This window comes from Dendropsophus ebraccatus, chromosome 10 (assembly GCF_027789765.1).
Source record: "Dendropsophus ebraccatus isolate aDenEbr1 chromosome 10, aDenEbr1.pat, whole genome shotgun sequence".
Lineage (NCBI taxonomy): Eukaryota > Metazoa > Chordata > Amphibia > Anura > Hylidae > Dendropsophus > Dendropsophus ebraccatus.
Window position 1 is genome coordinate 44,861,770 of NC_091463.1, and position 16,277 is coordinate 44,878,046.

The 16,277-nt window shown below is 48.1% G+C and overlaps 1 protein-coding gene across 1 annotated transcript in view; it reads left to right on the forward strand.

Moving 5' to 3' along the window:
* Positions 1–615: 615 nt before the first annotated feature.
* The window catches only part of NOX1 (NADPH oxidase 1), a 30,836-nt gene continuing 15,174 nt past the window's right edge, over positions 616–16,277 (forward strand). Inside the window, exons 1-2 of the mRNA XM_069985927.1 lie at positions 616–735; positions 9,992–10,087. Of these exons, the coding sequence (XP_069842028.1) occupies positions 691–735; positions 9,992–10,087 (141 nt within the window). The 5' untranslated portion in view covers positions 616–690. The remainder of the gene's footprint in view (positions 736–9,991; positions 10,088–16,277) is intronic.

Genomic DNA, 16,277 nt, shown 5'->3' on the forward strand with positions numbered 1-16,277 from the left:
TTTAACGATAATCTGAACGATAATCGTCCGGTGGAATAGGGCCCTAAGATCCATACCATTAAGATTTTTTTTTCTGTCTTCTCATTTTTGCTGTTTTTTGACAGTTCCCTTCAATTTACAACATAGTATTAGTGGGGAGAAACTAGAAAAAAAGACACTTGATTTTGTAGGTTTTTAAATTTTCAACATGTATATATGGTTAAAATGACATGTTAACTATATGATGCTGCTGGGTACAACTAGTACAACCTACAGACCATGAGAGAATAGTTCTTTATTTGCCTACAGTCTGGCAGGTTTGCTGGTAGCATGGTATTCATGACATTCTTATTGTTATTATTACTATCTTTATAGTATCAAAATGCTGAAATAAATCTATGACGACTTACTATTGTTACACAATAAATCATTATAGATCCAAGAGTGGGTAAATGTCTGTAACACAGGGGCCCTGAACAAGTTCTCCCACTATCAAACAGGGTCAAGGCCAAGTACTGGGAATGTAACTAGGAAGAAAGAAATTTAATGTGATTGTTTCCTTATAGACATGCACTGGGAATTTACCTGTTGCAAAAAAGGAATGACTAATAGCACGCTCAATAAAGACAGAGCTGGGCAGAGACAAAATCGCTCTCATTGTACAGCAGAGGAGGAACAAACGCGACAGCTAAGAAGACAGGAGACACCAAAATGGGAAACTGGATTGCTAATCACTGGTTCTCTGCAGTAGTTCTGGTAAGAAATTGCATTTACTTGATGCTTGTGTATAGCTGAGATGGAAATCTTAACTCACCTTCCTAAAAGAACTACTTAATTAGAAGTACATATAATAGAACAAAATGTATAAATTGTGTAGGGCTACTCTCACAATGCATAGAAAGCTGCTAATACATACGTCAAATGTATTCCTAGGGTGTTAAACCAAGAGAGACAGAAATAGGGTTCTTTTAGGGTGCGTTTACACAGAGAGATTTATTTAAGAGACTTTTTAAGCCAAAGCCAGGAACAGACTATAAACAGAGAACTGATCATAAAGGAAAGACTGAGATTTCTTCTCTTTTCTTATCCACTCCTGCTATCGGCTTAAAACATCTGTCTGATAAATTTGTGTATTAGCACCATTAGCCTCCATAAGTTAAGTAAACTTTCACATAAGACTAAAATGCTGCAGATGTACAAATTACATACATACTTACAAACTTACATATTTTCAGCACTATTAAAAAAAGGAATTTACACCATTAATCATTTGGTGCTTATCTAGTCTGTACATTTCATACATCCATTGTATTTACAAAAAAAGAATATTTTGTATTATGCCTTTAACATCCAGAACTCATCTAGACATGGAAGCATTCTGGACAGGAATAATAATAATAAGAAGAAGATAAGAAAGCTATTGAATACACTCGGCTATCTCTTTCAACCACACCATAGGCAATAGAGAGAGGGGTTTAAGACTGTGCCAAATAGTTCTGGTGGTGGGTTATCCCTTCAGGCACAAAAAGGACTGGACAACTGAGATTTAACATGTACAATACATGTCCCCCCAGAGAGGGGCCAAATACATTAGATGGACATCCAGAGCATCATTTTAACATCAAAACTAAAGCACTGTTGGGCATATTCCAAAGCATTGTACAAATGTGCATGTTAGATATATATGATGTCAGATGGTACTTTTCCGCTATCCCAGTTACACATTTCCATGTGTTTTTGATAAAGAATTTTTATACAAAAATGATAGAAAATACTGCTAGGAAACTAAAAACATGGCAAAAATACATTAAATCCCCAAATAAATGGAAAAAAATCCAAAGCAGATACATCTTGAAATATATTATATACAGTGGTGCCTTGGTTTACGATCATGATTCGTTCCGAGACTGTGCTTGTAATCCAAATCCACTCCTAAACCAAAGCAAATTTTTCCATAAGAAATCATTGATATGCAGACAATTGGTTCCACACCCCCAAAATAATGATTTTATATTCTGAATAACATGTAAAACAGATAAGACAAACATTTATAAGGAGCTGAATATGTAATATTATAAGTTACTGTACAGTATAGAAATCAGCATGTGGTGTACAATGTATAGTAAGTGCATAAACCTGGTAACACAGCAGCAGTGTGTAGATACAGGATAGAAATGCAGATCCCCATAATGCAGTAGTGTAGTACAACAGGCTAGAATAGAAAATGCAGGGCTGCTGTCAGAGGTCTGTGTGGTCACATGACAGCAATGGAGAAGGGGTGTGTGTTAAGCATGGACCAATCAGGACTGACAGAGACTGCAGGGAGCATGAAGGAATGAGCAGGACATATGTGGACACATGCATGCAGCACCCTGTCCAGGAAGAGAGAGGTTACAGCTATGGAGAGATTTACCTCCACAGTCCTGTCCTCTGATATAAGCCCCAACCTGAAGTGGATCTGTTATGATTTGGAAGGTGAGGGAGACCTCCTGGGTCAGAGTACAGTGCTGTAGACCCTGCTATGCAGACCATGCCCCTCCCCCAGTCTCCCTCCTACACCAAAGCAATGCTCTTAAACCAAGTCACAATTTTGAAAAAAAAACTGTGAGCTCTCAAACCAAAATGCTTTTAAACCAAGTTACTCCTAAACCAAGGTACCACTGTATACTGTAGATGGAAAAAACACTGAACTTTATTGTTCTCTATACTGCTTCAGTACCAGTGATTAAAGATAGGTCTCTATAAGGGGAAAAAGACTCCCTAGTGCTACTTTTAAGTAAAGTAGTTGTCACGGCCGCGGCGGCTTCCCGTGTCCCGGGGTGCCGCCGCGACCGCCTCCTGTCCCGTGCAGCCGCCGGGGTCCTTGTGTAGGGACCCGGCGCTGCTGCTGCTTCGGCCCCTGGGGCGCCTCACCTCTCCTCCGTGCATGTCGCGGTCTGTGCCGGCCGGCGCGCGCGTCCCCGCCGCCTAGGGCGCGCGCGCGCCGGCTGTCTCAGATTTAAAGGGGCAGTGCGCTCCTAATTGGTTAGTGGCACCAATCACTCCCCTATAAATCCCAGCATGCCCTGTCCTTAGTGTTGGAGCCTCTACATGCTTCCCATAGCGTTTGGCCCAGCTCCCTGTTGTTCCTGTGTCCTGTCCGTTACCTGGTCCCAAGTCCCTGTTCCTGAGTCCTGTCCGTTACCTGGTCCCAAGTCCCCGTTCCTGGTTCCTGTTCCCCTGTCACTCCACCTGATCCCGTGTCCAGCCTGTCACGTGCTCTCTCATCTGCAGACTATTGCCTGTGCCATCTCCTGCCACGCCTCGCCTGCCGACACCAGCAACCAAGCCAGGGGTAGCGACCTGGGGGTCGCCTGCCGCAGCAAGTCCATCCCGCCTTGCGGCGGGCTCTGGTGAAAACCAGCGGCCCCTTAGACTCCGCTCCCTGGTGAGGTTTGTGCCATCGCTGGTGCCGGTCCAGTGGATCCACTACTCCGGGCGTTACAGTAGGCTCCAACCATGGATCCCGGCGAGGTGCCTGATATCCGTGAGGTAGCCCGAGTGGTCGCCCTACAGGCTCAACAGATCCAGCAACAGTCACAGCTGATCCAACAACTCACTACCGCCTTACAGCAGCAGACTACTGGCCAGCGCACACCACCTCCTGACGCTTCTTCTTCACTCCGACTGGCTCTCCCAAGCAAGTACTCTGGGGACTCTAAGTTGTGCAGAGGATTCTTGACTCAGTGCACCATGCACATTGAACTTTTGAGTAGTCAGTTTTCCACCGAGCGCTCTAAAGTGGCTTTCATCATCAGCCTATTGGAAGGTAGAGCCCTGGCCTGGGCCACGCCACTGTGGGACCGTGATGATCCTGTTGCTGCCAATCTCGGGGCCTTCCTATTCGAGTTTCGCTCCGTCTTTGAGGAACCTGCCCGTGCTTCTTCAGCCGAGACTGCTCTCCTCAACCTCTCTCAAGGCAGCTCCTCTGTTGGTGACTACGCCATCCAGTTCCGCACCCTGGCAGCTGAATTGGACTGGAACGAGGCCGCCCTATTGGCCACCTTCAAGAAGGGTCTGTCTAGTCGAGTGAGAGACGTGCTCGCTGCCCGAGACCTGCCTACCTCCCTGAACGAACTCATTCTACTGGCCACCCGAGTTGATACTCGTTTTTCGGAGAGGGAGGAGGAGGTTCGGCATGAACATCTACTAAGCCGTTCCCGTCGCCATCCCCAGCTGGCGCCGGTTTTCCAGAATCCTGACCTTTCGATGTCCCAGCCCTCTCCTGAGATTCCTATGCAGGTGGAACGGGCTCACCTGACGCCTGATGAAAGAATCCGGCGCCTGGAGCGGAATCTCTGTCTCTATTGCGGTGGTTCCAACCACTTCCGGCTGGGATGTCCCCTACGTCCCCAAACATCCGGAAAATGCTCGCACCTAGGTCCGGTGGGACAGGTGTCCCTAGGTGTGAATGCCACCTTTCCAAGTCTGTCTATGCCAGTTTCCATCCGGACTCCCTCAGGACAAAATCATCAGACTACTGCCTTCCTCGATTCTGGGTCAGCAGGCAGTTTTATTGCGGCAACATTGGTCCAAAGATGGCGGCTACCCGTGACACGACTAGCCAGGCCCCTGACTATCTCCTCGGTCACGGGCGAAATTCTTACCGACCGTGTGTACTACCAGACCGCACCTTTAGTCCTCCAGGTGGGTCCTTTACATCAAGAAGAGATATCCTTCTACGTCCTGCCCCATTCTTCCCCCGCGGTCCTCCTGGGACTCCCGTGGCTGCAAGAACATGCCCCTCAGCTGGACTGGAGAACCGGGGAGATTCTCAGTTGGGGTCAGGACTGTTCCAACCAGTGTCTCAAGTCACCTCAGACCAAGTGTACTATGTCGTTTTCTGTCCCTACCAAGCCTCTATCCGGCCTACCGGCAGAAGACCAAGACTCGGCGGATGCCTTCTCTGCCGAGGTGTACCCTCTCTCCGTACCCAAGACTGAGGTCATGTCCTCTCACCACCGGGAGAACTTACAGAAGGACCTCGTCCACAGACCCACATTCCCTTGCCACGTTTTACCGCCTGATCGCCTAGTACCAGTCGTCACCTCCTCTCTTCGGAGAGTACCCCCCGGAAAGACTCATGTTCACCCTGCGCTTCGAAGAGGTATTTTGAAGTGGGGACATTCCTCGTTGGAGGCCGGGCACCCTGGAGTCCGTAAGACCGGCCAACGGATCTCTCGCCACTACGGGTGGCCCAGTCTATCCCAAGATGTCAAAGACTTTGTGGCTTCCTGTGCCATTTGCAGGCAAGAAAGAGGGGGAGGCCAAAGGGGGGGGGGTACTGTCACGGCCGCGGCGGCTTCCCGTGTCCCGGGTTGCCGCCGCGACCGCCTCCTGTCCCGTGCAGCCGCCGGGGTCCTTGTGTAGGGACCCGGCGCTGCTGCTGCTTCGGCCCCTGGGGCGCCTCACCTCTCCTCCGTGCATGTCGCGGTCTGTGCCGGCCGGCGCGCGCGTCCCCGCCTCCTAGGGCGCGCGCGCGCCGGCTGTCTCAGATTTAAAGGGGCAGTGCGCTCCTAATTGGTTAGTGGCACCAATCACTCCCCTATAAATCCCAGCATGCCCTGTCCTTAGTGTTGGAGCCTCTACATGCTTCCCATAGTGTTTGGCCCAGCTCCCTGTTGTTCCTGTGTCCTGTCCGTTACCTGGTCCCAAGTCCCTGTTCCTGAGTCCTGTCCGTTACCTGGTCCCAAGTCCCCGTTCCTGGTTCCTGTTCCCCTGTCACTCCACCTGATCCCGTGTCCAGCCTGTCACGTGCTCTCTCATCTGCAGACTATTGCCTGTGCCATCTCCTGCCACGCCTCGCCTGCCGACACCAGCAACCAAGCCAGGGGTAGCGACCTGGGGGTCGCCTGCCGCAGCAAGTCCATCCCGCCTTGCGGCGGGCTCTGGTGAAAACCAGCGGCCCCTTAGACTCCGCTCCCTGGTGAGGTTTGTGCCATCGCTGGTGCCGGTCCAGTGGATCCACTACTCCGGGCGTTACAGTAGTAGAGAGACAGCACTTCCAATGAATCCAAGTGAAGTTTTAATGTACACCAATGGTGTACATTAAAACTTCACTTGGATTCATTGGAAGTGCTGTCTCTCTACTACTTTACTGTGGATTTCCTGATGCCAACTGGGTCCGGTTTGGTGAGGCGTGCACCCACATCTCATATATTTTTTAAAAAATTTTTGTGCTGCTGATAAACCTTTTTGTTTTTGGCTACTTTTAAGTAGTTATCCAATAAATCTCAGGTAAGCAATTACTCAAAATCTTATATGGTGCATTTACACAGAGAAATTTATCTGACAGATTTTTTAAGCCAAAGCCAGGAACAGACTATAAACAGAGAACAGGTCATAAAGGAAACACTGAGATTTCTCCTCTTCTCAAATCCATTTCTGGCTTTGGCTTCCAAAATCTGTAAAATAAATCTCTGTGTGTAAACGCACCATGAGGGTATATCCACTCGAACGGACTCCGGCAGGTCCTGGCAGTTCCCACACACTATATACTCGCTGTGGTCTGAACGACCGCAGCGAGTATGTAATTCTCCGTTCATGTGAATATACCCTTAAAGGACTACATGGATACTTGACTTCAAAGAAATCAGATTTAAAAGTAAGACCACTTCTACTTATGTCAGGGCTACTCTGCAACTTTTTGTAGTTTGTAGCGACATTAAAAAAAAAAAAAAATCACAGTGTAGCCCTGGCCCTATGAGCACTATGTGATGACTATCTTTGTTGGTGTACCTACACTTTCAGCTTAAAGGGAATCTGTCAGCAGGTTAAGCAATACTAACCTGCTAGTATGGAGTTATAACTTTGCCAATGCTGATCACTGCGTTGTACTTACTGGAGCTGCAGAGTGGGTGATTCTCCAAAATGGCGCAACAGATTTAAACACAAAGCGGGACATTTATCAAGACTTGCTTCCTTGTACGCCATTCTTGGGAGCAGGTGTACATTTGTTTCATGTGCCCCTATTTCGTGGCGTATGTTAGGGGTGCATTTTGAATATTGTGGTGTCGCTAGTAGATACACCCTTCGCAAAAGCCTGTACTCCAAGTGTAAGTAGTGATGTAGTCGTACCTAAGTTTTGCCACTAGATGTTGTTAGTATGTATATTATATACTGTACTTATGTGTTGCACAGCTGTAGTACTCAAGGGGTTATTGTTGCTTGTGATTTGTGCACCAATTAGAGCTCTTTCCTCTTCTCTTCCTGACTCTTTTCTCCTTTCTTCTCTTGCACTCTCTTCTCACCCACTCACAGCAGGTATTACATACCCTGTAGAAGGTAGTCACATGGGGAAAGGAAGTGTTAGTAAATCTTAGTCAAGTTGCTGAACAGAGAGGACGCAAGCCAGAACGGTCTCTACAGTAGCCAAGTTGGGCCCTGGCTTATGCCAGGTCCCCTGTTAGAGGACAAGTCCAGAGTACCCTAGCTGTTAAGCAGAACAGACACACATGGCAAGCAAGGACACTCTCTTCTTGAAAGCAGCACTTCTCCACACTATGCAGTGCTAGACTTTTTCAGAGAGGACAAGTCAGTGATCATCCTAGCCCATGCCAAGAACAAGTCTAAAGGTGCAGGACAGTATCCTGAAGAAAGAGGAACTTATCTTGTTAGAGCAAAGTTGCTAAAAGCCTATGTACTCTATCTTGCAGCGCAGGTGTAACCAGGGAACCTTAGCCACTCTGCTCAGCCCAGGTACCAAGGTCTGGGGCTTGTGTCACCCTCTAGGACGGGTTGTCCCGACACTGGTGGGCAATAGGTGGTGCAAAGAACAAAGAGTCAAAACAGGGGCACAAGTATTCTATCTACTCTCAAGTATTCTACATATTCAAACTCTAAAGTTCCGGCAGAGCACAGTATTACATTGGGTTGGGACTCTCTCAACATCCTCCTCTCTACTTCTCTGAACTTACTCTACTTCTTAGCACGCAGCCAAGCCAGCACAGCTTTTCTACCTCTAGAGCTCTAAGCACAAGTGTCGTCAGTCAAGTCCAAAGTATTTTATACCACTGTATCAAGTATTCCTGCAGTAAAGAACAGTTTATTTATTGTAACGGGACTCAGTGATTCTTATCTCAGCACCTTCACAGTAATGGCACCTTCCTTGGGTCATCTCCCCTTTCTGTGGGTGGCGGTACCAATAGTCCGGGTGTGTCACAACTTCACTCCGGACCACCGTGATAAGTGCCCAAGGGACCCCTTCACATCCCGGCAGGTAACTGACCACAGGGGAAAGGGTATAGCCAGCCTCCCTAAACTTAAAGAAGGTGTGCCATCATACCTGTGTGCCCAACTGGCACTGGCATAACGACAACATAACACCTGACAGAGCTATTCCCCGACCAACCACCACTGTAGTGGAGTCACACTTCACCATCTGGCCAGTGACCGGTCGAGCCTCGCATCTTCCCCAAAGTACACCATTGCGATCAGCATATGCAAAGTCATAACCCTGTACCAGCGGGTTAGTATTGCCTACCCTGTTAAGAGATTCCCTTAAATCTATAGCGTGATATAACTTGAATGAAATGTTCTTGTTTCTAGCTGAAATTGTCAAATATAATTAACTCAATAGGGATATCCATTGCCATTCTCCCCCAACTAAGGAGCTTTTTTCCTTCAGTGTAGGGTGAGGGCATGTTCACACTACGGACATGTCAATTCGGGGCCGTGGCCGTTTTTTCAGCATGATGTGAAAATCACGACTGTCTTTTCATAATGATGGTAGCAAATAATGTTAAAGAACATTATCTGTTGCTGTTTTTTTGCCAGTCGCCCCTTTGTCTGAACATAGCCTGTGGCAGGTAAAACTGGTGATTCTGAAATACTGCAATACCACTTTTTTTTTTCTAACAATGAAAGCTTAAACTCGTCTCAGGTTGTGATTCTTAGGCAGTGTGAACTTGCAAATAACTTAATCCTAATACCGTGCACAATCGTTCAATAGATCTAAAAAGTACCTTACCTAGCAAGTTTTACCATAAAGCGCAGAATAAACATTCCCATAACAAAGGTGCAACAGTTTATTTTCATTTGCAGTAAAAGGGTGGTTTCACTTACAGATTTTTGTGGCTGCTTTTCTTTCAGTCTTTTGAGTCAAAGCCAGGGGTAGATTCTAAAGGAAAGAATAAAGGAATGATTTATATTTCTCCTTCCTGCTAAATCCAGTTCTGGCTTTGGCTCCAAAAACATGATGATATTCCTGGCAACATTGGGCGGCCACTGGTCAACACACAGGGTGCGGTTTTTGCTGTATATGTCCACCGACATGAGGGAACATGGCCTTACACATTTTTGTTTTATTTGGGTTAAGGCTTTGTAATGGAGCTGAAGCTAAAACCAGGTCTGCATCATAAATTATAAGAAGGCATTACTGCCCCAAACAGTGAACCCTGAGGGGTGACAGGGGTCAGATCGCCTGCAACTTATAACTGATGGCTTTCTCTAAGGATAGGCCATCAGTTTTATATGGCTGGATAACCCCCTTTAAAATGAAATGCAAGACACATTAGAATTATGGCAGTATGACTGGCAATTGACTGCATACCTCCAGAATTCTAATGTGTCCTACAGAAAGCAATCGCATTACTTTGTTCTAATTTTTGTATACTTCATTTACACTTTCCTTCAAGGGACGAAATACACAAAAATTAAAACGAGAAAATGCAACAGGTTACTTTAAAGTGAACTAGGCACCCTCTGCTCTGCCAAGCTAGGGGAACCTGGTAACTTGCTCGAGTCTCCCATTGATTTCAAAGGGGTTCATTACTTGAGGACTCGAGCATTGAGTAACGGGCACTCTAGCATTTTATTGCTCACACAACATTTATTCTCTCATAATTAGTAAATCATTTTATTTGGAATTGTGATTTAACCATGTTTTCCTATATACCTATATTTTTTGTGGGTTAGGGGGATTTCAGAGCATTTCACTATAGTTCACATCTTCACCTTTCTCTCTGTCTTGCAGATTGCCTGGCTTGGACTAAACATTTTCCTATTTATTTATTACTTTATGATTTATCAAACACAGAAGCAATATGCATATACCAGAGTTATATTGGGAGTAAGTACTGATCAATACATTGTATATGAAGGGAAACTGTATATACCAGTGACTTAATGCTAACTATATATACCGTGGATTTCTGCTGAATATTCTACAAGATATTGGAAAAATAGGTTGTGTGAACATGCTCCAATTATACCACTATATAGGAGGATAAGATTCATCATAACAGTATACAAACAGTATTTTTTAATAATACAGAGTTATTGAATAAGATATTCATATTGACCACACAAACTTACAAATTAAAATGAATCTGTCAGCACTCAGGCACGATCCGAGTTGCTGACAGTGTTATATTGGTCACAACACCTTATTCAACATAATACCTGTATCTTATGGTGCATTTACACAGAAAGATTATCTGACAGATTATCTGCCAAAGATCTGAAGCCAAAACCAGGAACAAACTATAAACAGAGATCAGATCATAAAGGAAAGCCTGAGATTTCTCCTCCTTTCAAATCCATTCTTGGCTTTGGCTTCAAATCTTTGGCAGATAATCTGTCAGATAACCTTTCTGTGTAAAAGGGCCCTTAAGGCCCTATTCCATCAACAGATCTGACGACAGATTATCTGCCAAAGATTTAAAGCCAAACCCAGGAGTGGATTTGAAAAGAGGAGAAATCTAGTCTTTCCTTTATGACCTGTTCCCTGTTCATAGTCTGTTCCTGGGTTTGGCTTCAAATCTTTGGCAGATAATCTTTCGTCAGATCTGTTGGTGGAATAGGGACATTAAAGGCCCTATTCCACTAACAGATCTGACGACAGATTATCTGCCAAAGATTTGAAGCCAAACCCAGGAACAGACTATAATCAGAGAACAGGTCATAAAGGAAAGACTGGATTTCTCCTCTTTTCAAATCCACTCCTTGGTTTGGCTTCAAATCTTTGGCAGAAAATCTGTCTTCAGATCTGTTGGTGGAATAGGGCCTTAATGTAACCAAGTGTCATAGAGGAGTTGCAGATCTCTGATTGTGCCGTACGTCTTCTCCTTGGTTCCTCCTCCCTCCTCTTTTTAAATAATTTCCTATCTGCATCCAGTTCCCTTGCCGCTGATGACATGCATTTCCAGCATCCTAAACTCATTCAAGCACGGTAACCAGGAAGAGCGGCGCATGCTCATTGATGGAATTAAGCTTAATTTCTCAGCACACTTGCACCGCTCTTCCTGTCTACGGTGCTTGAATGAGTTTAGGATACAGGACGTGTGTGTCATCAGCGGCTCGGAAACTAGAGGCCGATATAAAATTATTATTCAAAAGGAGGAGGGAGGAGGTGTGACAGAGCATGGCACGCATGGAGAGCCGCAACTCCTCTTTTGACACTTGGCCACACTAGGATTAAGTTTTCTGCTACATGGACGAATAAGCTGTAGTTACTATGTTGCATAGGGTGATGTGACCAATAATAACACTGTCAGCAACTCGGGTCGGGTCTGAGTGCTGAGACATTCCTTTTAAATTCCAATTTCAATTGGTGTTCTGAGGCTGTGTTCACACTGTGTCATTATGTTGTGCTATATCACAACTGGGACATTGTCCCCTGCCACAAATAGTTAATAGTGATGTGCTGTGTGTGAGCACACAGCCAATTACTGACAGCAATGGAGATATTGATACATTTGGCACATACCTGTATAACAAGCTAATGATTGTTCATCATATCAGTTGTATCAACAAGGGAGGGCAAACCCTGGCCAGCATTAGGAGCCCAAGCCAATCACCTAACAGATGTCAATGTCATATTCATCTCTTCAGTAATTAATTCAGATGTTTTTTTATGAAGATTACATTGAAATAAATAAAACAAAAACAAGTAAACAAACAACCGCCTCCTAGGGGTGTAAAAGAAAAAAGAAAAAAAAAAATGCTCACCAGCTCCCTTCTGCCCTCTAGTGGATTAGTCCTTTCATGGCACTGCACCCTTTCCCTAAGGTAAAGTTACCAAAGGCAGCAGGACACTAAAACAAGAACTAAAACATAACTTTTAATATAAACAAATATGCGTAACAAACACCTATTATAGGCAGCCAAAATAGGTGTTCTCAGTATATGGAGCAAAAATGACTAGAAAATACAGGTCAAACCTAGAGGTATGGAGAAGGCAAGAGGGTAAGTCATATCATATCCCTCGCTGTTGGCCGATACAGCGGCGAGGGGCTATCTGAACGGTTTTTAGTAGTCCATAGGCAATAGCAGCAGTCTGCTGGTGCTGCTCCTATTACACAGAGAGGTGGGCAACACTCAGCTGGCTATAAACATGGGTTTCTTTTAACGTGTTGAAAGACAATGATCAGTCAATATCATGCATCTCGGCTGATTGTTGCCTTGTAACACTACCTACGGCCCATAATCGCTTGGTGTAATAGGGCCTTAAGTCTAGGACTGTCTCACTAATGCCTAGGCTGTCTAACGGTCCTATTAGATGTGGCGATTTATATCGAATAATCCAAACAAGATAGTTTATCATTAACCTGAAATCGTTCATCATATTACACAGAACGATAGTTGTTAGTTACGATTCTTACTATGATAGTTCACTGCATCTGATCCCAGCAAATGAAGGAACAATGTGGAATTACAGTGAACGATAAGTGAATGAGTGTTACAGAGAAGGAAGGTAGAAATACAGCGAACGATTAGCAATCATTTTGGTGTCAGCACCAAACAAGTGATTTCTTATTGGTTGTTTGATCGTTGCCTGCATTTACCCGAAACGATTATCATTTAAATTCAAATGCTATAATGATATTTCACACGATAATCGTCCTATGTAATAGGGCCCTTAGTCCAAGTGTCAGAAGGTCTGCCCCAGATACTAGTGACCAGAGACAACGTCTCCAAGACCTAATATAAACGTTTCATCCCAGAAAGCTAGTCAGTTTTTTATAAAAGTTATACTCATATAGTATGTATATAGTATCCAGGGGTGTCACGGCCGCGGCGGCGTCCCGCGTTCCGGGCCGCCGCCGCGACCGCTTCCTGCCCCATGCAGCAGCCGGTGTCCATAGTCGGGGACCCGGCGCTGCTATCACCTCGGCCCCGGGGGGCGCCTCACCTCTCCACGCTCCTGTCTCCCGCTGTGCCGGCCGGCGCGCGCGTCCCCGCCTCCTAGGGCGCGCGCGCGCCGGCTGTCTCAGATTTAAAGGGGCAGTGCGCTCCTAATTGGTAGTTGCACCTAATCACTCCCCTATAAATCCCAGCATGCCCTGTCCCCTGGGTTGGAGCCTCTACATGCTTCCCATAGCGTTTGGCCCAGCTCCCTGTTGTTCCTGTGTCCTGTCCGTTACCTGGTCCCAAGTCCCTGTTCCTGAGTCCTGTCCGTTACCTGGTCCCAAGTCCCTGTTCCTGAGTCCTGTCCGTTACCTGGTCCCAAGTCCCTGTTCCTGGTTCCTGTTTCCCTGTCACTCCACCTGTTCCCGTGTCCAGCCTGTCACGTGCGCTCTCACCTGCAGACCATTGCCTGTGCCATCTCCTGCCACGCCTCGCCTGCCGACACCAGCAACCAAGCCAGGGGTAGCGACCTGGGGGTCGCCTGCCGCAGCAAGTCCATCCCGCCTTGCGGCGGGCTCTGGTGAAAACCAGCGGCCCCTTAGACTCCGCTCCCTGGTGAGGTTTGTGCCATCGCTGGTGCCGGTCCAGTGGATCCACTACTCCAGGCGTTACAGTAGGCTCCAACCATGGATCCCGGCGAGGTGCCTGATCTCCGTGATGTCGCCAGAGTGGTCACTCAGCAGGCGCAACAAATCCAGAAGCAGTCACAGCAGATCCAGCAACTCACTGCCGCCTTACAGCAGCAGACTACTGCCCAGCGCACACCACCTCCTGACGCTTCTTCTTCACTCCGACTGGCCCTCCCAAGCAAGTACTCTGGGGACTCTAAGTTGTGCAGAGGATTCTTGACTCAGTGCACCATGCACATTGAACTTTTGAGTAGTCAGTTTTCCACCGAGCGCTCTAAAGTGGCTTTCATCATCAGCCTATTAGAAGGTAGAGCCCTGGCCTGGGCCACGCCACTGTGGGACCGTGATGATCCAGTTGCTGCCAATCTCCGGGCCTTCCTATTCGAGTTTCGCTCCGTCTTTGAGGAACCTGCCCGTGCTTCTTCAGCCGAGACTGCTCTCCTCAACCTCTCTCAAGGCAGCTCCTCTGTTGGTGACTACGCCATCCAGTTCCGCACCCTGGCAGCCGAATTGGACTGGAACGAGGCCGCCCTATTGGCCACCTTCAAGAAGGGCCTGTCTAGTCGTGTGAGAGACGTGCTCGCTGCCCGAGACCTGCCTACCTCCCTGAACGAACTCATTCTACTGGCCACCCGAGTTGATACTCGTTTTTCGGAGAGGGAGGAGGAGGTTCGGCATGAACATTTACTAACCCGTTCCCGTCGCCATCCCCAGCTGGCGCCGGTTTTCCAGAATCCTGACCTTTCGATGTCCCAACCCTCTCCTGAGATTCCTATGCAGGTGGAACGGGCTCACCTGACGCCTGATGAAAGAATCCGGCGCCTGGAGCAGAATCTCTGTCTCTATTGCGGTGGTTCCGATCACTTCCGGCTGGGATGTCCCCTACGTCCCCAAACATCCGGAGAATGCTCGCACCTAGGTCCGGTGGGACAGGTGTCCCTAGGTGTGAATGCCACCATTCCAAGTCTGTCTATGCCAGTTTCCATCCGGACTCTCTCAGGACGAAATCATCAGACTACTGCCTTCCTCGATTCTGGGTCAGCAGGCAGTTTTATTGCGGCAATATTGGTCCAAAGATGGCGGCTACCCGTGACCCGACTAGCCAGGCCCCTGTCTATCTCCTCGGTCACAGGCGAAATTCTTACCGACCGTGTGTACTACCAGACCGCACCTTTAGTCCTCCAGGTGGGTCCTTTACATCAAGAAGAGATATCCTTCTACGTCCTGCCCCATTCTTCCCCCGCGGTCCTCCTGGGACTCCCGTGGCTGCAAGAACATGCCCCTCAACTGGACTGGAGAACCGGGGAGATTCTCAGTTGGGGTCAGGACTGTTCCAACCAGTGTCTCAGGTCACCTCAGACCAAGTGTACTATGTCGTTTCCTGTCCCAGCCAAGCCTCTACCCGACCTACCGGCAGAAGACCAAGACTCGGCGGATGCCTTCTCTGCCGAGGTGTACCCTCTCTCCGTACCCAAGACTAAGGTCGTGTCCTCTCACCACCGGGAGAACTTACAGAAGGTCCTCGTCCACAGACCCACAGTCCCTTGCCATGTTTTACCGCCTGATCGCCTAGCACCAGTCGTCACCTCCTCGCTTCAGAGAGTACCCCCCGGAAAGACTCATGTTCACCCTGCGCTTCGAAGAGGTATTTTGAAGTGGGGTCATTCCTCGTTGGAGGCCGGGCACCCTGGAGTCCGTAAGACCGGCCAACGGATCTCTCGCCACTACTGGTGGCCTAGTCTGTTTCAAGATGTCAAAGACTTTGTGGCTTCCTGTGCCATCTGCAGGCAAGAAAGAGGGGGAGGCCAAAGGGGGGGGGTACTGTCACGGCCGCGGCGGCGTCCCGCGTTCCGGGCCGCCGCCGCGACCGCTTCCTGCCCCATGCAGCAGCCGGTGTCCATAGTCGGGGACCCGGCGCTGCTATCACCTCGGCCCCGGGGGGCGCCTCACCTCTCCACGCTCCTGTCTCCCGCTGTGCCGGCCGGCGCGCGCGTCCCCGCCTCCTAGGGCGCGCGCGCGCCGGCTGTCTCAGATTTAAAGGGGCAGTGCGCTCCTAATTGGTAGTTGCACCTAATCACTCCCCTATAAATCCCAGCATGCCCTGTCCCCTGGGTTGGAGCCTCTACATGCTTCCCATAGCGTTTGGCCCAGCTCCCTGTTGTTCCTGTGTCCTGTCCGTTACCTGGTCCCAAGTCCCTGTTCCTGAGTCCTGTCCGTTACCTGGTCCCAAGTCCCTGTTCCTGAGTCCTGTCCGTTACCTGGTCCCAAGTCCCTGTTCCTGGTTCCTGTTTCCCTGTCACTCCACCTGTTCCCGTGTCCAGCCTGTCACGTGCGCTCTCACCTGCAGACCATTGCCTGTGCCATCTCCTGCCACGCCTCGCCTGCCGACACCAGCAACCAAGCCAGGGGTAGCGACCTGGGGGTCGCCTGCCGCAGCAAGTCCATCCCGCCTTGCGGCGGGCTCTGGTGAAAACCAGCGGCCCCTTAGACTCCGCTCCCTGG